The sequence below is a fragment of the Macrotis lagotis genome, chromosome 7, assembly GCF_037893015.1.
Source record: "Macrotis lagotis isolate mMagLag1 chromosome 7, bilby.v1.9.chrom.fasta, whole genome shotgun sequence".
NCBI classification, from domain to species: Eukaryota; Metazoa; Chordata; class Mammalia; order Peramelemorphia; family Peramelidae; genus Macrotis; species Macrotis lagotis.
Window position 1 is genome coordinate 9,271,519 of NC_133664.1, and position 22,886 is coordinate 9,294,404.

The following is a 22,886-nucleotide window of genomic DNA, read 5'->3' on the forward strand; positions in this document are numbered from 1 at the left end:
CAAACTGTCTCCTCTTCATGACAAATTAAAGGTCTGAACCTTTAGATTCTACTTCAAACTTTTTTTGGGGTGGTACAGGAGGGGCTGAGGGCAAGAAGGAGGACTCAAATTAAAAAAATATAGTAAGCTCTACACTCAACAACTGTGCTACTGGTAATGACCAAAGGAGTGACTCAGGACCTCAGTTTCCTGATCTGTTATATGAGAACAGATAATAATACTTTCAGGAACTAGGGGAAAATGTGATGACCATAAAATGCACCCAACAGCTCCAAAGTGGCTCTGTGCTGGAGGAAAGGGCAGACCCCGACCCACACATCATGAAGACCTGGAATGGCAGGAGGCAACACCTCGGGCCTCAGTCTTCTACCCTGTGCCTTCTCAGGAATTTGCATCAGGCCCAAAGAATGACCTGTTACAAAAATGGAATACAGCTGAACAAAAAACAAAAAAGGCATCTGCCTTCATGTCAGGCTCCATCTATTTAAAATGTCCATGAGTTTGTGTCTCTTCCAGTTTTTTTCCTAACAACTGAGGCTTGTATTGCTGCCATACCAATCACCAAAAAAAAAAAAAAAAAAAAAAAAAAAAAATCCATTAGATGAGGATCAATTGGAAGGCAAAACTCAAAGGTTCCTCAGCAGGGATCCTTATTCTTTGAATGCGTATAAGGGCAAGCAGGGCAGTGGCACGTCAGGTCCCAAACAATTGAGTCAGACAAAGATGACATCCAGGCAGGAGCACCTGGGGTCAGAGAAGCATCCAGAGAAGGTCGGGCCCATCCAGGCTTCAGAGTACTTCAGCTGATCCTTGAAGCTGAGCAGAAGACGGGCAGAGAAAGGGGTCTCCCAATGGAAGAGGGAATCAAAATAAAAGCTGCAAAGGAGACTGGGACCAAAGGGGAAGAGCCCAGGCTGCCAGTGATAAGTGCTACTGTACTCATGTACAATGATAGGATCAGACAGCCCTCAATAGATTCTGGGTCTCATCTCATTAAAAGGAAGGAATCGCCGGAAGTTTTCAAGTGCAGCCTAGACATGGTAAGGCTGCAGTTTTTTGGAAATCCCCTGACAGCAGGAGTCAGGATGGATTTAGAAGGGAAGGAAATAACATCATTAAGAGAGGTGATAAGGAGTGAGGTCAGGGGAAGAGAAGGGAAATGAAGGCCACAAATTCCAAGGAACACCAGGGCTTTAGGGCTAGATGCTGGAAATGAAAAATGGGAGAGATGTCCAAGATGGTGAAAGCTGATGCCAAGGTTTGAGAGACTACAAAAAATGATGGTCCCCTTGAAAGAAATTCCAGACAGCCCCAGAGAAAGCCCCCACTTCAGGTTAAGGAGCAAACCTTAGATAGGAGCAGCAGCTGGAGCCACAGGCCCAGAGCACAATTGCACCGCCACTGGGGGGAGCTGGACATTATCAGTGAGTCGTAAGGGGGATCAAATCCAAAGAGAGAGAAAAGCCATGTGAAAGCCTTGGAGCCTTGGGCCTGTCCCTAGTTCAGCTCTGGTTCTAGAGGAAGGATTAGAGAAACCAAAGGATGTTCAAACACCTCTCAAAGCTTCTTCAGTGCCTACTGTATGCTGGGGCCAGCTGGGGATAGATCAGAATCACTACTTCTACTAACTGGTAGAAGATAGAAGGCCTAAAAGAAGGTCAACAAACTGGGAAAAAAGGACCTCCTCAGAGATCCAGTGAAAGCCAGGATGGAGGAAATGTCAGGCTTCCTGAGTCCTGGACCATGTCCTTCCAGCTCAGTTCACCAGACAGGGGTGACTATGACCCAGAAGGGCTGACTGCCCAGGGCCTCCTCAGCAGAGACACCGAATGAAGACCCAAAAAGGACGTTCTTGACCCCAAAGTCCTTGGTCCTGTCAAACAGCTCCGCAGCAGAAACAGGTATGATGTCTTCTGTGGGAATGCCATTTGTCATTGACTCTGCCATCCACTGCTGCCCCCAGGATGCACATTCTGCTCCCTTAGAGGGTCAAATCTTTTAAGGAGGAGCTGGAGGCATTTTCCCTCAGCATACCTAGCACCAAGCACAAGCTTTATGCCCCATGAACGCTTAATAAAGTTTATCCACTTCTTCCTAAAGGAACAAAAGCTTGATCCTCACAAGATAATCCTTAAGGTTTCTCAGACCCAGCTTGCTCATCTGTTAAATGAAAACATCATCTCTCTAAAGGCCCAAATCAAAGTTTTTTAAAAGTGACAGACTGAGAGAAAACATGAACAGAAATCTTTTGGTCTCACAAAGTGATCTGAAAAAATGCAGCTGTTCTAGAAAGACGAGGGAAAAAACAATGTCTCGGTCAGTCTCTCCACTAGAGACCAGGACCTCTCTGATTACGAGAAGAAAAATGAGATTATCTCCTTCTACTGGTGAAAAGTAGAATGTCCTACAGGGTTTGAAAACTTAAGTCTTCAAATGTTGAAAATCAAGCAGAGGGTCCAAGCATTCCAGGTAGAATACTCCCAAAAGAAAGAATACAGAATCAACTGGAACTTTACAAAACAATCCCAGACACCAACAACAGGCTGGACATTTGATGCTTTGAAAAAGAAAAGAATGAGTTTGTGTACAATTCTCTGAATGATGAATAAATGACATTTAAAAATCAATACAAAATGCCAAGGAAAGAGAAAGAAGGTTGGTTGGCCATCTCTAAACTCCAAAGCTCTTACCAGTGTCAGAAATATAAGCGTGGAGCTGCACCGAGTCATCAGAGGAGACACTTGAAAGGTCGTCTAAAGACTGTAGAAATAAAGAGAACATTCATGTGAGAAACATAACTGATAGGCATGACAATATTCCAGTATTTTATGAATTTTATGATGAAAATAAGCTGCTATCTTAAATAATGTTTAAGTCCAGTGACTTAAGAGAGATGACAAAGTCAGCATGACCCATTCTATCTGGATATGTATTTTGCCTAAACAAACACACTGCCTCCTCCTGGCCTCCCTGGCTCTTTCTCTGTCCCCTCTCACTGTCTTCTGAACATGGCTGGGCTGGTACCTGAAGCATCATCTTGTCAGCTCATGTCTTTTTTTTTTTTGCAAGGCAAACGGGGTTAAGTGGCTTGCCCAAAGCCACACAGCTGGATTTGAACCCAGGTATTCCTGACTCCAGGGCCGGTGCTTCATCCATTATACCACCTAGCCGCCCCTTCAGCTCATGTCTTTAGGAAGAATCCCCCATGCACCAGAGGCCCAAGGAAGGTCAAAGACAGTCCCAACCCTCCAGGGGCTCCCAGGCCACCAAGGGGGATAACATGCAAACAAATGTGGACAACCAAGCTGAATGGATGCTGACATGAAAAAGTCTGAGGAGCTGGGGAGGCTTCCTGGAGCAGGGACCAGGAAAAAGCCAGGGAGGCCAGAAGGCAGAGAGGAGGAGGGGGGCAGCAGGGCTGGCACAGAGAACATCAAAGACAAAGCCCAGAGCTGGCCAGGCACTAGCATTACAAATGAAAAAACTGGGACATGGGGCTGACCACGTCCATGCTACCCTCCAGCCACCATCAATATGAATACACCGCTTCTCAAATTAGATTTTCCACATTGTGAGAAAATCTTCAAAATAAAGAGGTAAAAGGAAAGAAAAGAGAGGACTTGGGAAGGATGGCAGTCTGAGATCACATAGCTGAATTTTTTTTTTTAGGTTTTTTTGCAAGGCAAATGGGGTTAAGTGGCTTGCCCAAGGCCACCCAGCTAGGTAATTATTAAGTGTCTGAGACCAGATTTGAACCCAGGTACTCCTGACTCCAAGGCCGGTGCTTTATCCACTACGCCATCTAGCCACCCCATTGAATTTTTTTTTAAATATAGAAATATCTTTAATATTCTCTTTATTTTTTATTGATTTATTTTTAGGTTTTTGCTTGGCAATGGGGTTAAGTGGTTTGCCCAAGGCCACACAGCTAGGTAATTATTAAGTGGCTGAGACTGGATTTGAACCCAGGTACTCCTGACTCTATAGCCGGTGCTTTATCCACTGCGCCACCTAGCCACCCCTAATATTCTCTTTAATGGAGAAAGTCTCATTAGACTTTTTAACAGAAAGAAAGAATGCATCAAGCATGAATAGAGAATGGCAAGATTTTTTTTAGAAAGCAATAGAAATTTCTAAGCCTGCTTTGGAGTTTATTTATTCAAAGAAAGAGAGGTACATGCAGAAATTTCAGTTCCCAATTTTAGCCACTTTCACTCTCCAAAGTGTGAAAGTGTGTCAGGAATTGAACACTGCACCATCAGCATCACCCAAAGGGGACTTCAAGTCTCTGAGGCATAGATCTGGCCATGCTGAAAAGCACCTCCTAAAAATCAAATAGCCTTGGAACTAGGAAAAGGCTGTTTTTTCCGTGGCAAAAAACATATCCAATAAAGACTGGTGGTTATAAAGTCAAACATAATTTCAAACATAATTATTTGACGTGATTGTTACTAAAATTTTTTGAAATGGGAGAAAAGAACAGACAGTCTTGGAGTTATAGTCCTAGTTCAAGTCCCACAATTGATTCCCTGTGTGATACTGAGGTCTCAGTTTCCCTTTCTGTAAAATGGGCATAAATACTTCTCTCAGAGCTATTATAATATATTCAGAAGAGGTTTTTGTTTTGTTTTGTTTTAGGTTTTTGCAAGGCAAACAGGGTTAAGTGGCTTGCCCAAGGCCACATGGCTAGGTAATTATTTTGTTTTTGTTTTTGTTTTTTCAAGGCAAATGGGGTTAAGTGGCTTGCCCAAGGCCACACAGCTAGGTCATTATTAAGTGTCTGAGACTGGATTTGAACCCAGGTACTACTGACTCCAAGGCCGGTGCTTTATCCACTATGCCACCTAGCCGCCTCCAGAAGAGGTTTTTAAAAGCATGAAATGGAAAGTAAATATAAGAAAGTTAAAATAGATGATCTATAATGAAGATAGAAATATCTTCTGTTTTGAAAAGTATTTGTATGTGAAAAATTATACCTGTGAAGAAAATAATGCTCTCTCTGAACTAAATGCACTGTCCTACAATACATCTTTTCCTACCCAACAAATTACCATTAAAGGCAAAAAGGGGAAAGATTGCCCTTCCTCTCTGCAATAACAACTAACTCATTAAGAGCCTATGCTGTGAAACTCAGAAGTTATTAAAGCAATACAATTCAGTATTCCTCAAATGTATGTATGTATTATAAGTTGTATGTATTCCTTAAATCAACAATACATTAATTATAGGTCTTTTAATGACTTTTCCACCTTTTCTCTTTTTTAAAATTTTCTGTTATAAGGAATAGATTTTGGGAGGTATATAGGAAAACATTAAAATGTTAATAGAAATGTTTTAATGCAGTTTTTAAATGTGCACACAAATATCTGGAATTTATAATGTAGATATTTGAATTAGATCACAATGAAATGACAAAGGAATCAGACAATGCAGTGGGAGACATTCAAAGACATTTTTCTTTTCCCTTTGAGGCAATTAAAATAATTCAAGAGGGCTCTTTTACTTTCAGATGAGATAAAAGGTCTCTTTACAACTAGGCCACAAAAATCCAAAATTTCAAGTTTGCAAAGGAAAATTTCACTCAGGCGAATGTTTAAATTCAGCAAGACTGACTGCGAGCAGGCATTTGGATCAGTCAACAAACAGTGTGAAATGTTGGAATTGTGTTGTTTTGTTGAACAAATGGGACTATTTCTCCATTTGAAACATGCAATATAAAAGTAAAGGTGAAAAACTAAAATGATGGGTTCTACTAAAATTCCAAAGCAGAGACTGCCAGAGTCTTGCGTGCCAAGTCCTTAAGGGTTCCCCTACTCCCCAGGCCTCCTTCCAATGCTGGGACTGACAGGAGCTTGAATAGGAAGTGACGTCAGTCTGGGAGTTAAGTCAGACAAAACTCTCCCAAGTGTTCCAGCACCTGCACAAGCAGAAGCCATTGACCTAAGACAATGACCTGAAGCAAAGGCCAACGTTGTTCAGGGTTTGGACTCCTGCCCATGTCATAAACTCTTGGGGGTCAGAAGGGTGATGAACATCCAGGGGATGGCGAGATACCCGCAGTCAGGATCAACACCAGAAATCAGCCCCTAAGAGGCAGCACAAAAAGGGGGCCAGATGAACTTGTGCTACTGAATCAGAAACCAGAGAAGGGAAGGATGGTGGAGAGGGAGCAGGAGAGAACCAGGGTCTCTTTACTAGAAGGACCCAGTACCAAGAACACAGTCCACACGAGGCTGCAACATGGACAGGACAGAAGGGAGAAGATGACTGACAGCTATCATTTTTCTAGATGATGGAATGTTGAGAAAAATCTCCTGGTAGAGAAGGGCTTTTTCCACATTTGCTACTCAGCCTGAAAACAATGAGAGCAATTCAACAGTTCCTTTCCTGGTCCCATTCCTCTTGGTTCGTAGTCTCCTCATTAGACTATAAACTCTAAGAGGGCAGAGACTTTATTTTCTGTAAATATATAAATATCCTCAGTGACTGGCCCAGAGAAAACACTTACTAAATTCTTTTTCCTTCATTCATTCACTTGAGTTGTAATTAAGACTAAAATTTTTCAAAAAATTTCATAATCTTTAAAGTACCGTTTGATCATAAAGAGCAAAATGATCTATTTGTCTAAAACTTTTATATGTAATATTTAAAGGACCCATCACACTTACCAAATTTATGCTCCCTGTAGGGGACCTATTAAAAGATTCTGTGGGGAAAAAAACAGACCTCAAATTAAAATGCAGAAAAGCTTTCCAAACAGCATGTTCATCTCAGGTTCATGCATTCACTGCAGCCAAATCATGACAACACATTAAAGAAAAACGTCCTTCCGTAAGGCACCCCTTGACTCGTCCTTCAGCCCCTGAGGCCTCCCACCCTCGTTTCCAAGGAAACATGTGTGCACCTGTAGAGAGCCATGAGCCATGAGCTTACAGGGACTCAGAACCTGGGGCAAGGCTCAGGCTAGAGTCACAAAGGCGTCATCTGCTTCAGACCAGCCACAAATCACCTCTGCGGCAGGGCAAGGACAATACAGATCTCCAAGCTACATGAAGCCTACCTCACTCCCCATGACTGTCAGCGACTCCTTCCCTCCCTATGTTCTTTGGGGTTGTTCTCTATTTCTTGGGGGCTCTGGAGGTGCGTGGATACAATGCACATATGGGTACATTTCTTTCCCCCTTCCCCACCTAGCCCACAGAACCTCTTTTCTGTCCTTGTAGCCTCCTGTAGTGTTAGAATATGTTGATTAGAGAAACAGAGGTAGCAGGGAAGAGGCTCCCCATAAAATCACTTCCCTAACATTTAAAATCCCTTTCCTTGTTTCTCTTCTTCCTTAGGTATGCCACTCACTGCTGCTACAAAACCCTCTTCTACAGAGGCAGCCGGGACCCTAAATCTCTACCCCCTAACCTTTGGGGGGAAGTTCCAGTTCCTCATTAAACTGTCAGTGAAAGCAATATGAGGAAGGTTCACTTGGGCCTCCACAAAAGAGAAAGCTCTTAGTTCAAAGAACGCTTCCAACATAAAGCAACTGTACAGTTCATGATTCAAGTCATTTTCCTTCCTTCCTTCCTTCCTTCCTTCCTTCCTTCCTTCCTTCCTTCCTTCCTTCCTGTCTTTTAAAAGAAAAGTCTTAGGTATTCCCAGGATGTTTCAGAAGTCTATGAAGTATAAACTAAGCTTCTGACCCAAACCCAGAAATAATAGCCAAAGACAAGAAAAATAGTTTGTGTTTGGGCAAGTACAGTGCCTACATTGGTCCAGAGTTACACATGAAATGGGCTGACATTCCACAAAGAGGAAGTGAAAAAGGGACTTCTTTCCTGTGGTCAAAGGAATAGAAAAAGTTAAATGCAACAAAACCAAGTGAGAAAAAAAACTTAGGGAGCTCAAAATCCCTTTCAAGTTGTCCGCTTTCCATCCAGAACAGAGCCAAGGACAAAAAGGGACTCCAAAAGGAAAATCCCAGTCAACAGGGATTCCCCTGAAGAGCCCCAATTCCATGGCCTTGGAGTCCACCTCCAAGCCAGAAGGAGGCTTCTTCACACCTCTCCGACTAAAGACTTTGGTCTCCACACTAGTTTTGAGACTGTCTTAACATTCTTAAAGTGTCTTTTTGTTAATGAACTTGGGACAAAGGACTATGAAGTCCAGTTTACAATTCTTGAAAAAATCGGTTTACAAGCTGACAAGGGCTACTGTGCAGATGGCCACTTTAGAAGCATCTGGCCCAAACCAGCAACAGTCAGCTGCAAGATGCTGCTCCCGGGGCTGGCCAATGGACACAAGGGGTAATGACTCTCATCCCTTCATGCATGTCTTGATACCCAGTTTCCAAAGGGTGTTACTCAAATGCTTTATAAAAACACCCAGAGCCCTGCCCAAAGCGGCCCCAGCCCATGGGGAAAGGCCCATTTACTGACTCTGTGGCAGGAAGAGTCATAGACCCACAGGCTTCAGGACTTCGAGTAATGCCTGGTTTAAAGTGGTTGACTGTGACTCATAAATAGGCCACCTTCATGAGGCACAGGCAGGCAACTGGCTGCAGGGTCACCTGCAAAGCCTCCGCCATCTCCCTGAAGAGCTCAACTCCAGCGATGGATCACATACTCCTGCCTTACTCTGTCCCAATCAGAATGATATATTAACTTAAAATATATCAATAAAGGCCATTTTGAGGTAAAAAAAAAAAAAGCATTCTGGAGGTTACACTCATGCCACCGAGGCAGCAAGGTAGAGTGGTAGTTAGAGGGCTAGACCTGGAGTCAGGAATACCAGTGCTCACATGTGACCCAAGCTGTATTTCCTGGCTGGGGGACCTCTGTTTGCCTCAGCTTCCTTACCTATAAAATGGGGATAACAGCACCTGCTTACTAAGGTTATTATGAGACTCGCATGAGCTGCCATGATTATTCAAGGGTTCCATCTACTGTCTTGGAATCCAAATAACTAAGAGTCAGCTTCTTAAAACCAACATCCACAACTTTAGTTTCTCAAAAATACTTAAGGTCAGATAGCAAGTGATAAAAGGCTTCTTCCCGTGCTTCCGCTGATAATGCCCACCTTGCTTGGGAGGGCTGACAAGAGCTGTGGGGTGAAACTCAGAGAGGAAAAGGGACCCTAATAATAATGTTTGTCCTTCATATTCAAAGAAGCCCACAACAACAGGGCAGTGATGCCATGACAAACATGTAAGTTATATTTGAGTAGGGGTGGGGAGGTGGGTTGTGCTAAGCCCCAGTCTTCCTTTCTCCTTCAGAGCCCTCTAGGTCCAGTGACCAGAGATGAATCAAGACAACTGGAGATGGCCCTGTTTGTGAGGTAGTCAGGGTGGTGACTTGTCCAAGGTCCCACAGCTAGGAAGTGGCAAGCATCCACTGCACTACTCAACTACCCCACTGGGGACCCTGCACCACCCGGGAGGACTCTTATAGGGGCAAGGTGGAACGTTAGTACCCAATCACACTTTCATCTCAGTGGCGCTGCAGGCCACACCACCCAGAGAACAAGCTAGGCAGTCGAGGGCAGAGGAGACCCCTGGGGCCAGGTCCCCCCATTACTCCACATAGCCTTACATTGTGTTTTTCAGAAAGAAACCCATTTATTTTTAAGAACTTTATGAGAAGTACTTTGGGAAAGGCAGAATTTGAGTTGCAATCAAAAGCCCAAACAAAGCTTTAGAATAAAACAATGATCAGCAGTATCAGAATTCAAGTTTCCTCTGAGACAAATTTCTCCAAATGTTTCTTGAAAATAAAAGCTTTAACAACGCCCTTCCCCTCATCTTGAAGAGGAAAGGTATTCCTCTGAATTATAGACTTTTAGCAGGTGTGATGCCTGGGCTGTCTGGGACACTTCATCTTCTGGGGGGCTCCCTCCACAGAGTCAACATTTCCTCTCTAGTCCCACACATCCTGTGTGGCTCTCTCCTGGTGAGTCCTGCCTGACCTGATGGCCAAGGATCCACTGGCCATACAACCCCCAGAAGAATTCAAAGGCCTAACTGTGCAGGGGATTTCAGAGGCTGAACAGTAGTCTGAAAAGAGCAGCCCAAAAGCACAATGACAAGGAACATCTGAGGGGCTTCTGGACAGCTCCCTGCAGAGCACCTTGGAAGAACTGGGGAGCTGTTGTGGTCATTCCCTCCCTTCCAGTTTGGAAACCAAGCAAGACCAAGCTCAGGGTTCAGTTTAATTGAAATGAAGAAATCTAAACCAGAAAACCCCAGCTATGTGGGAGTCTGTGTGCTCGAGGGTCTCTGAGCCCTCAGGCGAAGCCAACAAAGTACATCCTCGAGTCACCCAGACGGTATCTCTACTGGGAGAGGAGAAGGGGCTTAGGCCAACAGAGACCATTGGCCTCCCCCTGTCCCCACAGATTCCTCATTCTCTAGATGGCAAAGCTGGTTCCTCTCCTCAAATCCCACAAAGAAAATGTTAGCTCCAGAAAGAAGACTCCTTTGGTGTGAAGGCAAAGCTGCTTTCAGGCTGGGAAAATGGAGGTCATATTCATTTGGGACTCAAAAAGCAAATTTCCTCTACAAATTAATTTTGGATCAAGCAAATTCATTTCAAACACACTTGGCACCCAGCAGCCAGGCTGCTGAGGAGAGGCTCAGGGGGCAAACAGTCACCCACAAGAGCCACCTTTCACCAATCAGACCTGGACAATTTTTTTAAAAAAACTTTCATCTATTCATCTGAACTGAAATTACAGAATTTTTATCATCCAGGAAAGAACCACACATGGAGGGTCCCTCAATTAAATTAGACATACCGACTTTTAATAAGCTGAATACTTTTCCTTATTAGTTTTTCTGGATTTAAAATACTGACTGATTTGTACATCTGAATCTTCAAAGTAACAAAGATAGTATGAAAATAAAAAGCCTCCCCAGTCTTCCATGTTCACCTTCCCTCTGTGTGGCCCCAAGATGTACCTAGAGGACCGCGGGTCAGTCCCTTCCTCACTTCCTCCCTGCCCACCCCTCTGCTGCTTCCCAGCAGTCCCAGCTCTCCCTTTGCTCTTTGCTGTGGGCAGTACTGTTTTTCTTAGAACTTCACATTATGATTTCTCTGTGGATGACGCCCCTCTTCTCACACCCCAGTTTTGAGTTTCACATCTCTAGCTCCTTACACTATTTCTCTTGGCTCTCCTTGAAAATCAATTTTGTTTAGACCAGACCTATCATTACATCTGCGTAGAGAAAGTCAGAGTAAACCAACTCCACCAGACAATTCAGAAATTCTTCCAGAAGAGTCTTCCAGAGCTGCCTCCCAGGATGGGACCCAGGCCCTACCCTCTATCCACTAAAGGGGAAGGCCCACCTTTGCTGAAAAAAAAAAAATCCACTGAAAACTCAATGCAAACTCACCTTCTTTTTTCCCAGGCCCAATTCTCCTCCCAGCTATCTAACTCCCTGGGAAGGAATATCACTCAAGAGGGTTGCAGTAGACTAAAAATGCCCCCGGCCTGGAAGTTGGACCAACAGCTGCCAGCCTCCTGAGCCTCAGCACCTCCACCTGTGAAAGGGGAGCACTGACCTCAAGGGTCTTTTAAGGTCTTGCTAGAATTAATTCTTTAGAATTCTAGGGCTGTGCTAATTGCAAAGGCTTCCCCCATCCCCAGCCGGCTTCTACCCTCAGGATCACTGCATCCCAGGTTCCAGAACAAAGATGGAAACAAGAAGAGTTATTGATGGGAGAGCATTTTGGACTTGGGTCAGGAAATCCTGGCCCTAATACTCACTCACTAGAAGCTACAGAGAAGTCATTGAGTCATCTCAAACAATGAGAGTACAACTCCTCACCCAGGGGTCTCTTGAGACTCCAACAAGACAGGACATAATCTGCCATCTTTGATGGGTCCTCACACATCTTTAGATGTGTAGAGAGAAGAAAGACAGATGGGTGGACAGATAGATGCGAGAGAGAGGGAAGAAGGAAGACGCTGCCTCTGAACTAGGCCCCAGGCTGAGTTAACACAAACATGTCTATTAGGAAAAGAACCACAACAGAAAAGGAAAGTGTGGGGAGAAGGTGGCCACCAGAGGACGGAGAGCAAGTGAGGGGAAGGGAGAGGAGACAAGGGTCAGTCAGGTGGAATGGAGACCAGCCTTGGCGGGGGGGGGGGGGGGGGGGGGGGGGGGGGGGGGAGTCTTCTGAACATGGGGTGCTGGCAGGGCCTTGCAGATGTTTTCCTGAGGGGTCAGAAGCTCTCTGTTTCCCATCTGTGACTCTCACTCTTTCCATCTCTTTGTATCCCCAGCGCCAGGCCCCCAGTAGCACTTTATCCATATTGACTGAATGAACTGGGAGAGTCCAGCTCTGAGGTCTCCCATATCTTCCTAAGGACAAAGACACCAATATTTCCTCAGCACACCTTTCCCCAAATCTATTCTCTATATGTCAGTGCTGAAGCAGAAGAGGACTCCATTTTGATACAAGGTCTTCCAGGGCTCCTTACTGTCTTCGGGTCAGAAAATCAAAATAAATATGTGAGGACACAACTTGGGCACCCTCGCCTCTTTCTTCCCAAATCTTCTTTGCTCCCTGGAACCCCTAGGAGCCCCCTGTTGAGGGATGGTACCAAGTGACCAGGGGGCTTGACTTCAAGACCTTCAGCCTTGCTCTCTTCATCAAGAAAGGCCATCATCCAATGACCTCCACAGGCTCTTCCCTTGAGCCAACTCCAGGCCTCTCTTTAGAGGAAATGCCTTCCATCCTCCCCACCCTGCTGGAGGAAGAACTGCTGTTATTTTCTTTCCCCCAGTGGAAAGACTAAACAAAGCCAAGGTATTTCAGGGAAGGTCCTGCCCTCCATGAGAAATCAATCTATCCACAGGCATCATGGCTACTTTGTGCCCCAAACTGTAAAGGGGGCCAATAATGATCATCAGTAGCTATTCAAAGAATTTTGAAAAAAAAAGGAGAGTTAGGAGATCTGGAATCTCCTCTGGCTCTCCCACAACCCAGCTCCATTCCTCTCTGGGCCTCACTTTCTTCATATGAAAAGAAGCATGGCAGATGAGATGACCTCCCCAGGGTAGAGGATAATCTGACATGAGGTAAAACTCTAATTTAGAATTATGAGCTACAAAGGACCTTAAAGACTATCTAGGTTGACTCCTAAATCTGCTATCAATGGCAGGAAAAGAAGATACAAGTCAAATGTTCGGGGAGACTATCCAAATGATGCCAAATACTCATTTCAAAAGCCCAAGGATGACCATACCTGAACTCCTAGGTTCCAAAAGTTTACAAAACATTGACATTTTGATGTAATACATAAGGTATGTTATGCTCCTTGTTTGTAAATTAAAATGACTCACACACTTTGAAAGAACAGATTGATATTGGGCATCCCCTTACCTCCGTCGCCATCGTCAGAGCCTCTGAAGCTAGGATCTTTGAGCATGTCCAGCTCAGCCAGCATGCGCACGTACAGAACGTTCTGCTTAAAGGATGGGTAGAATCTCTCATCTCTCAGCATCAGGTCGTACACCTTGGAGGAAGATGAGACGGTGCCATGAGCCAGCGGTGCTCTCAAGGGGGCTTTTTGCTCCCTAGGCCAGCTGGTATATAATGGCAGTGATGACCCTGGGCTGGCACTGCCAGGCTAGGCCCCTGGGGGCACCAATGCACAGAGCACCAGGCCCAGTCAGGAGGACCTGAGTTCAAACCCACCCCCAGACACAGCTGGGTAAGTGACACTGGGCACGTCCCCTTCTCTCTGTTTGCCTCAGTTTTCTCATCTGTAACATGTGTATAGCATTAGTGCCTCCCTAGGGTTGTTGCAAAGCCCTCTGCAAACCTTAAAGCTCCTCACAAATTCTAGTAATTGGCATCGTCTTCGCTGCTCAGTCTATTGCCCTTCCCAGCCACTGGCCACTCTTATTCTTGACACATGGCACTCCATTTGCCAACTCTCCCATGCCTGGAATGCATTTCCCCCTCACAGAGCACCCTGAGAGAGCAGAGATTCTTTCATGGCTCCACCATGCACCATCTCCAGGGACCTTTCCCAAACACTCCAGAGGGCATGCGCCCTTGAGAAAAAAAACCTGCATACATGCCATATCACTCCTAGAATAGCAGGAAGTCCCTTTCAGTCTTTGTATCCCCAGCACCCCACACACGGTGCCAGCCTGACATATCAAAGGTGCATTTGTAGATTGACTAACACTATGGTAAAGAAACTGCTGGTAGGTCAAAGTCCTACTTGAAACAAGATGTGGCAGGACAAGAGGAGGGGTGGCGTCATCAAAAATCAAAATCCAAGCAGTACCCATCCAAAAGGAAAGGTCAGGAGCTGGACAGACTGGAAGGCCAACCCAACCAGGAGCACTTCTGCGCCTGGATGTCAGTCCTCGCTGCACTGAACCCGAGTGAGTCTGAACGTTGGCCCCATCCAAGGCAAATTTGCTCTCAAGTATAAGAATACATTTAACTGAACATTTAGAAGGCAGAACATTCTACTCACAAAAGAAAAAAAAATGAGAGAAAATACATGGGAGATTTCTCATTTTGGTGTTGACATGTATTTGTGAAACTTTAATTTATATTCAGAATTTCTTAAAGTTTCAATCATTTTCTGGAAAACAAGCAATTATTGTATGAAGGTACATAATAGATGAGAAGACAATTTTCTCCCTAAGATCCAGGAGTGAACTGTTTTTCACTAACAAAAAGAAAATTTGAAAAATGAATTTCTATAAATGTAGTTAAAAATGAGATAAAAAGTGAGTATTAGTCTTTTTAAAAACCACAAACAAACAAGTGGCTCTTTGCCCCCAGAGCACTTGAAAACTACTATTCCTTCCTGAGAGGTAGGACCAAAGGCAAGGGCTCCACAAGGACAGACTGCAACGCAGCAGCCCCAGCCAAAAATGAAAACAGGTAACTAAATACGTCAAGCAAGTTGGCTTTTCAGAAGCAGTGGAATTCCTATATTCAACTACCTTATAGTTTTGGAAAAACCCAAGAAAAGATCAAACAACCTAAATAAAACAAATAAAAACCCTATTCATCCTAAGACTCACACTTGTTCTACAATACCTTCCTTTGGATGTCATCAAAAATCTCAGGCGTTGGATCCTGATGGTTCAGTGTATCTGCTAACTTGGCTACCAAGTAGTCATCGATGTGAACTCTTGGCGATGCCTAAAGGAAACAAAGCAGACAGAAAACCCAAAGTTCAGGATGGCCAAGTAAGGGAATTCTTATCAAAGGGGCCCCCTGGTTTTTTTTCAAGTTCATATGCCAACAACCAGAGGTCAAGAGGCTACTTGGTTCTCTTTTTCATACTCTTCCCCAAGAAATCATCACTGGGGGCAGCTAGTGACTCAGTGAATAGAGCACCAACCCTGGAGTCAGGAGGACCTGAGTTCAAATCCGGTCTCAGACACTTAATTATTGCCTAGCTGTGTGGCCTTGGGCAAGTCACTCTTAACCCCATTGCCTTAAATAAAAAAAAATTAAAAAAAGAAATCATTGGGTGGCTAGGTGGCACAGTGGAGGGTGGCTAGGTAGCACAGTGGATAGAGCACCAGCCCTGGAGTCAGGAGTACCTGAGTCCAAATCCGGCCTCAGACACTTAATAATTACCTAGCTGTGTGGTCTTGGGCAAGTCACTTAACTCCACAGCCTTGCAAAAACTAAAAAAAAAAAAAATCATCGCCCCTAAATAGTTCCAGTTTCCCAAGCTCATTTAACACTAAAAAGACCAGAAGAATCAACTGATGCAAAAAGATTATAATTTTATTTTGAATAAAAAAATGCTCCAGCCATTACTTTTATCACTGGCTGGTGTGGCTTGGCCCTCTGAGATAGTCTTAAGTCTCAGTCCTTCCCATATAAGATCAATTCAGAAGAAATCAAAAGAAAAATGGAAAAGATCTGAGTTTTTTTAACAAGTCTCTTTCACCATTAAGGATGATGAAAGTTGAAGAGTAAAATCTACTACGTAAAAACTACTGTGGTGGTTATTCTTGCTATCATTCCTGCTCCCATAACCAGTCCTGCTCTGGTTCTTAATGAAGCTGAAAGCATCAGCCGCAACAAAATTGGGAAAAGGGGCTGAAGACCATTACAGGTCATGTGCAGAGCATCAGAAGTTCTCTTTTCAAGATGTTTTTGGGGACTATCCCGAAAGATCTCTGATGGACAACACATCAAGCTCATCTATCAGTCAGCATCTCCAGGTCAGCTAGATGCAGGTCCAGACCTGAGTGGCAGGAGGAAGGAGCTTGGAGTGCCTGTAGGCTCCCAGTCATGGGACAACACCAGGAAAGCTGCTCAGGTTGTAGGTACAGACCACCACTCGTGCTAAACAAGAAGGGCTCTGGATCTCCCCAAAGAGACATAGGGGAGGGGCCACAGTGCCTCAGATCTGGGCTCACCCCATCACTGACCTGCAGTTGCTCAGTAACAGCACCTGCCTCCCAGGATGGTTAGAGAGGGTTGGCACTTCATAGACTCTGGTTCCCCTCCTTGTTGTGTGTGTGGCCCTCTGGTATACAGGCCAAATCAAGAGAATGAAAGGAAGGCTCCTGTGATCCTGGGCACCTCTTGGCACCTCACCTACTGGCCATCTTGGGTAAGCCATGAGTAGTGGCCACAAAGGCTGGACCCATCTCAACTTGGATTGGCAAGGAGACTGCTGCCTACTTGGCTCCTTCACTCTTTCCCAGCCTTCTTCCACCCTCCTCTCCCTCAGAGTTCAACCCTCCATCTCCTGACTTTGCCTGTCTTTGCCTGGCAGTGTCATTCCCTGCGCCTCTCTGCTAAGCTTCTTCCTTTCCCGGGCTCCACCTTTCTGCCTAAGCCCCTGGCTGGCCCCAGCTGCTAATGTCCTCCCTCTGAAGTAGCAGACTCATTTACACTCTATCCACTGCGGGTGTGCCTGGGTATTTCTCGGTTGCTCACATCAATAGAAGGCAGGCTTTTAGGGACATGCTACTGCCCAGAGTATCCCCAGGCCTTAGCAGACAGAGCACCAGGTGCATGCCTACGGGCCTCTGGCTCCAGGCTGGGACCCCCAGGGATTATGACAACGCCCGACACACTGGAGCACGAGCCAGGGTCAGGAGGATATGAAGTGTCCTACTTGTTGCTGCCTGTCCTAATTCACTCAACTTCATCAGGAAACAAAGATAGTTTGAAACAGCTTGAAATGATTACAGCCCCTCCTGTCATCCAAATAGCAAGCACATGAGCCCTCAATACATGCCACAGGCCTTGTGCTGGACACCGGGGATGTCAAGAATGCCAGCTGGGCCCAGCCCTGGAGGCTCAACTCAAGAACCTGGGGGGGGGGGGGCTGATGCCTCAGGGAGGTCACCCATCTCACTTCAAGACAACCTGGACTGAATCTTTTCTTTCTGCAAATATGAAATCTGCCAGGAGACATCTTCCCTCCTTGCTCTCCCTGCCAGCCTCAAACACAAGTGGGACTCACTCTCCAATTCACTTCATCAGGCTGTGAAACTTGTGGGAAAACTCTGGACAGTTCTCAGCTCAAGTCTAAGGTTTCAGGCCAGAACAGACCCACAATTACCCCAAACCCCAAGGCAGCATCATCAGCCCGAGTCCTGGCACTCCTGGGAAATGCCCACTACAGGGTTTTGTCCCAACCACCATCAAGGCTGTGCCCTATGATGTTGATCCAAAGCTGACTCACCAAAAAAACTAATCTTAGGTTCGATGACATAGAAAACACAATACTTAAAAAAGGAGTTGAGGGAATAAGGTTAAGTTGTTTCTTTTTTATGGAAAAACTTTAACTGTGACTGGCTCAGAGAAAAAAAACTCCATTATACTATTTCTCTCTATTTCTAAAAATCACAACTGAAGACAATTAAGAAGATTTAAGAAATTTTTTAAAAAGATTATGTATTGATATGTATATATATATATATATATATATATATGAACAGTGAAATCAAACTTTGAATAGACAAAAAGAGGAGAGCATTTGGGGACAAACACTTTGTTTCTAAGAGTACAGATTTTAATGATATGTTAAAGAATCAAAAACCATTGCAATAAATAAAAATCTCCTTAATAATATCTTCTTTAAAAAACTCCAACTGCCTATTACTTTCTCTCTCTCTCTCTCTCTCTCTCTCTAAGGTTTTTGCTAGGCAATGGGGTTAATTGGTTTGCCCAAGGCCACACAGCTAGGTAATTATTAAGTGTCTGAGAACAGATTTGAACCCAGGTCCTCCTGAATCCAGGACTGGTGCTCTATCCACTGCGCCACCTAGCCGCCCCTGCCTATTACTTCTCAAAAGCAAATCAGATGGTCCCTGATGACAAGAGCAAGGTTTACATTCCAGGTACCTGATGACAAAACTTTACACACTTTGCCAACTGTGGCAAAGAATCAGCTAAAAATGAAACTCAAACTTGTCTCTACCTTTTCCGACAAGTACTGTTCATAGATCCCGACCGCAGCAGCTCTTAAGAGACCTTTGGTTTGGTTGGTCTGATGCCTCCCATCTTTCTGGCGGCTCAGGAGGACCTCCAGTTGCTGCTGGGCCGTCACCCGGTACCCTTCCACCGTCATCCAGAAGAAGAGATGAGCTTGACCTCCAGTCTGCTGCATGTAATCTAACAGGCAAAACCCCCAGGCTCATTAATTCTGATGTAAGATAAAATTACATATTGGCGTCTCATTCTATTAAAAGTCATGGGAAATTGAAAACAGAGGAACATGGACTCTTGAAAAAAAATCGGTTCAAAACCTCCAATGTCCAGGACTTAAGGACCAAGGACAGTCAGGCCAGGGCCTCAGCCCCCAAGGGCAGTCTTTGTCCTTTAGGAACTAGTCATTATACAATAATATTGTGATATCAATTAAGACCTATAAAATTCCTTTTAGAAAAGTTGATATTTTCCCAACATGGCTTATTTTCCACAGTACAGATGCTTCTATCACAAAGAACCAATTCTCAAAAATAAGAAAGGCCCAGAGCTCCTGATGCTGATGGAATGTGAGGACCAGCACATCTCCAAGCTCCAAAATCAGCAAAGATGAGCATTGGATCCTGAAAATGTGTTACAAACTCAACCAGATTTTGCTGGTAACATAAAGAATCTGGGACACAGATTTTTCTTATTATTATCTTAAAGACCAAACTTGTTTTCATTTAAAGTTGTACCTACCCATGAAAAATTGTAGTGCAACATTGTCTACCAGAATGCTGTCCAAGGGGACTGTGCAAAGTTTTCCAAAGTGTGCGGCCAGTTTCACAGTATCTATTTCCTGAAAAGACAGGGGAAAGGTTACAACATTAGCTCTCTCTTTCAATACTCTTTTGTGATATGAATTTTAACTTAATAGAAAATAACCAAGAGAAAAAAGGCATGGGGCAGATTTCCCACCTTATGTAAAAAAAGCAAATAATAATAATCCCATCACCAGATCTAACCCCTAGGAGATTTTCCTCTAGTTGTGGTGTGGCCAGAGAAGGATAACAGCTACCTCCTGCCCATCCCAGCCCACTTGTCTCCCTGCCAGGGACCTCATTATTCCACTGTTTTAAATGAAATTTTCAATGAAGGGCATGGAGAGTCATGAACAAAGAGCTATCCTCAAAGACAAGAAGATTTGGATTCCAGGCCAGCCTCAGGACCCTGGTGCCAGAACTCCCCTTCCTTGGCCCACTCTTCCTAGCTAATGAACTCACAGCTATCATCCACATCCCTGTTCCCATTTGACAGATTAGAAACCTAAGCATACCTACCTTGCCCAAGACCCAAGTCTTACAGTCTCACGTCCAACTCCAGATAAAGGAGTGTTTGTACCTTACCAAATGGTCTCTTCTGAGACAATTCAAAGGAAACTTGGCTCTCTGGAAGCCCCCATGCCCCCAGTCCCTAGATCAGCCATTTCTCAGCGGTAACAGGGAATCAAGTCTGTATCATGATCAATGATGCAGAATAAGGAGACTCAGACACACAAAGCCATAAAGAACCTGTGAGGTAAAATGTGAAATGCTCCAAAACAATCCTTTAGTTGTGAAAACACACCCTGCAAGTTGTCTCTGGCTTACAAACCAAAGAACAAAGGAGCTGACCTCTGGGACCCAGACAAGCAATTGGTCTTTCATCCCAGAAATGGCCCACGCTGAGAACCATCTCCACAACCACCACTACCTTCTCTTCTGAAGCCCTGATACTTAAATATTGGGCCAGATTAGTTTAGTATATAATTCAGGCATCTAGTTAAGGGTGCAGGGAAATCAATCTTTAAAAGAATTAAGGAAAACTTTAATTTACACTTATCTCCTCCTTTGTAAGCACCTCTGGTTCTTGGATACTTTTTCCTTAGAAATAAGGGGCAGTAAGGCCTTGTGCAGAGAGTGTTTAGACAGCTGAGTTCAATTAGACAGATCTGAGTTCAATTACATCCTCAGACATTTATCTTGTCTCAGCTTCCTCATGTGTATAATGAGCTGAGAAGAAAATGGCCAATCACTCCACACTATCTGCCAGGAAAACCCCAAACGGAGTCATGAAGGGTCATTCAAGGCTGAAATTACTGACCAATGACAAGAAATAAAGAGTCAATCTAGACAGAGTTGTCTTATCTAGGCCCCAGTTTTTTCATCTGTTGTTCACTTAATAGGATGAGTTTTATGATAAATGAGTTCAGAACTATCTTTTTCTTCTACAAAATCCAATCCTCTAGACCTCTCTCACTATCAAAATATTTGTAGTCAATAATTCTGTCACTTCCTAAGGAGTAGGTACTACTGCAATAACAGTTTGTGGCTGGGTCTCCTAGTCTCCCCACTCCAGTCTGCCAAATCATCTCTGAAAATTCAATCCTGATCATGCCGCCTTGTACTCGACAGGCTCCAGTGGTTTCCTATGACCTCAGGATCTCCTTGGTTTCTAAAGCCCTTCCTCACCTGATTCTTCTCCACATACACCAGTCTTACGGGTCCCTTTGAGTCTCAGCTAAGCCCCACTTGTTCACCCTCCCCCTCAGGACCAATGCCTTCCCACCGTACCTCTGCCATTCACCCAGTCTCCTCCAGGCTAGCAGGTTGGTCCCCTGGTCGGACCACAAGCTCTTTGAGAGAAGTGACTGATCTTTGCTTCTCTTTGTACCTCAGTGTTTAACACAACTGGGATATCAGACAGTGAGGAAACACCTGATGACAACTCAATCTCATAATTTTAAAAATGCCAAACTCCCTCAGGTCCAAAGGGTACAAATGGAACATGCCCTGGACACACCAGGAGCTGAACCACAAAAGAAGTGCTCAGGACCCTCCTGTCTTACAGCGTCCTCTCAAGAACCAGTCAGGGCCCATTTCCAGGTCTGACAAGAGGATGGAAAACTTCTTTGGGCACTAATGCACACACATGCCATGTTAATCCTTCACTCTCTTATGAATGTTACAGGGATGCTAAGTCTAGGTCTTCAAATGACTGACCATGGAAAGGTCAAGGCTGACTGGAGTCCATGGATGATCCTGGGGAGCAGCCTGGGATCCAACTCCTTCAGAAGGGCCCACCCAATGGGAACCACTTAGAACCTAACATGCTCCAGTCTGCAAGGAGTCACATGACCCCACGTTGAAGCAGCAGGCACAGGGTTCTCAGGGGGAGCCACAATGTCAATGTGGATGGCACCTCGACTGTCACAAAGGGTGGCCCCCACACCTTCTGAACCTCTGCCAATTCTTCACCAAGTGTCCCCTTCAATCTTCTACAGAACTCCTGCCCACTCAGTGCTCCAAAGAAATGAACTTTACACACACACACAGGGTAGGGGAAGAAAGAGGGAGAGAGACAGAGGAGAGACAGAGAGACAAAGACAGAGACAGAGACAGAGAGAGAGAGAGAGAGAGAGAGAAGAGGAGACTGACAACTTAAAAAAAAACCAAGTTAAAAAACACCTGTTTCTGAGCAAAAGCCAATTTTAGTAACTTAAGTCGCTGACAATGAGTGCAGCTTGCGTGTGACAGTTCATATGTGCTTTAGTGCAATTTTGCAATATTTAAATATTTTTGCAACACAGAAGCAAGCACATAAGGGAAAAACAATCTGAACAAAGGTATTTTGTAAAGTAGCAAATCTAATTCAATGTTTCTCTATCTGGTTTACAATCCATAAAATCTGTTGATGTTTCAGTTAAATTTAATTATTCATCATTAAATATTAATTCAAAAATACATTACTTACTTTGCCTGACTGCAACCTCTGTATTCTGGAGTCACATACTTTCTTTACAAATAACAAACTATTAATTTGATTTTTGATAGTGTTGATATCTAAAAATAAACACAATGAATATCCATTAGAAACTGTTATTTATTTATAATATTTAAATATGTAAATATTACCATTTAACAAAAATCCTTCATTTTTCATTTCAATGAAATATAAAATTTGAATAATAAAATGTGTCAAATTAAAATAAACTGATACTTGTTCTGATATTATCACTCCTTGGGTAATAGTAAAAAATCATATTCTATTTCATCACTTCATTTGCTTATTATCAGACAATAAAGAAAATTTGATACATGGCAAAGATCTAAGCATGCTCATCTAATATAAATGATATATGCAATATATATATATATATTTATGTATATAAAACAATGAAGACATTACAAATTTTAGTAGCATATTAACCATGATTCCACTACTCTTACGGAAATCACAAATGGCTCATTTTGGGAAGAAGCAGGGAGCTAGGCACAAATGGAAAAGGGTAAGACCCACATTGGCTTCGGCTATGGACACTCGCACAGGAACAAAGGTTCAAGTGTGAGGATCTGAAGCATCTGGGGAGCACATACAAAGTTTGTGTTGGTAAGGAGAGAACAGCTCCCTTTAGAGCTGCAAGGAGGGACCCCTGCT

At 44.1% G+C, this 22,886-nt stretch overlaps 1 protein-coding gene across 7 annotated transcripts in view; it reads right to left on the bottom strand.

The window, feature by feature from the left end:
* Window positions 1-22,886, bottom strand: part of SNX13 (sorting nexin 13) — a 129,864-nt gene that overhangs the window by 35,797 nt on the left and 71,181 nt on the right. For all 7 annotated transcript variants that reach the window (XM_074195432.1, XM_074195429.1, XM_074195428.1 and 4 more), the window contains 7 exons: window positions 22,203-22,291; window positions 19,170-19,269; window positions 18,421-18,614; window positions 15,060-15,164; window positions 13,374-13,506; window positions 6,669-6,706; window positions 2,691-2,760 (listed from right to left, as the gene is read on the bottom strand). In XM_074195432.1, the coding sequence (XP_074051533.1) occupies window positions 2,691-2,760; window positions 6,669-6,706; window positions 13,374-13,506; window positions 15,060-15,164; window positions 18,421-18,614; window positions 19,170-19,269; window positions 22,203-22,291 (729 nt within the window). The remainder of the gene's footprint in view (window positions 1-2,690; window positions 2,761-6,668; window positions 6,707-13,373; window positions 13,507-15,059; window positions 15,165-18,420; window positions 18,615-19,169; window positions 19,270-22,202; window positions 22,292-22,886) is intronic.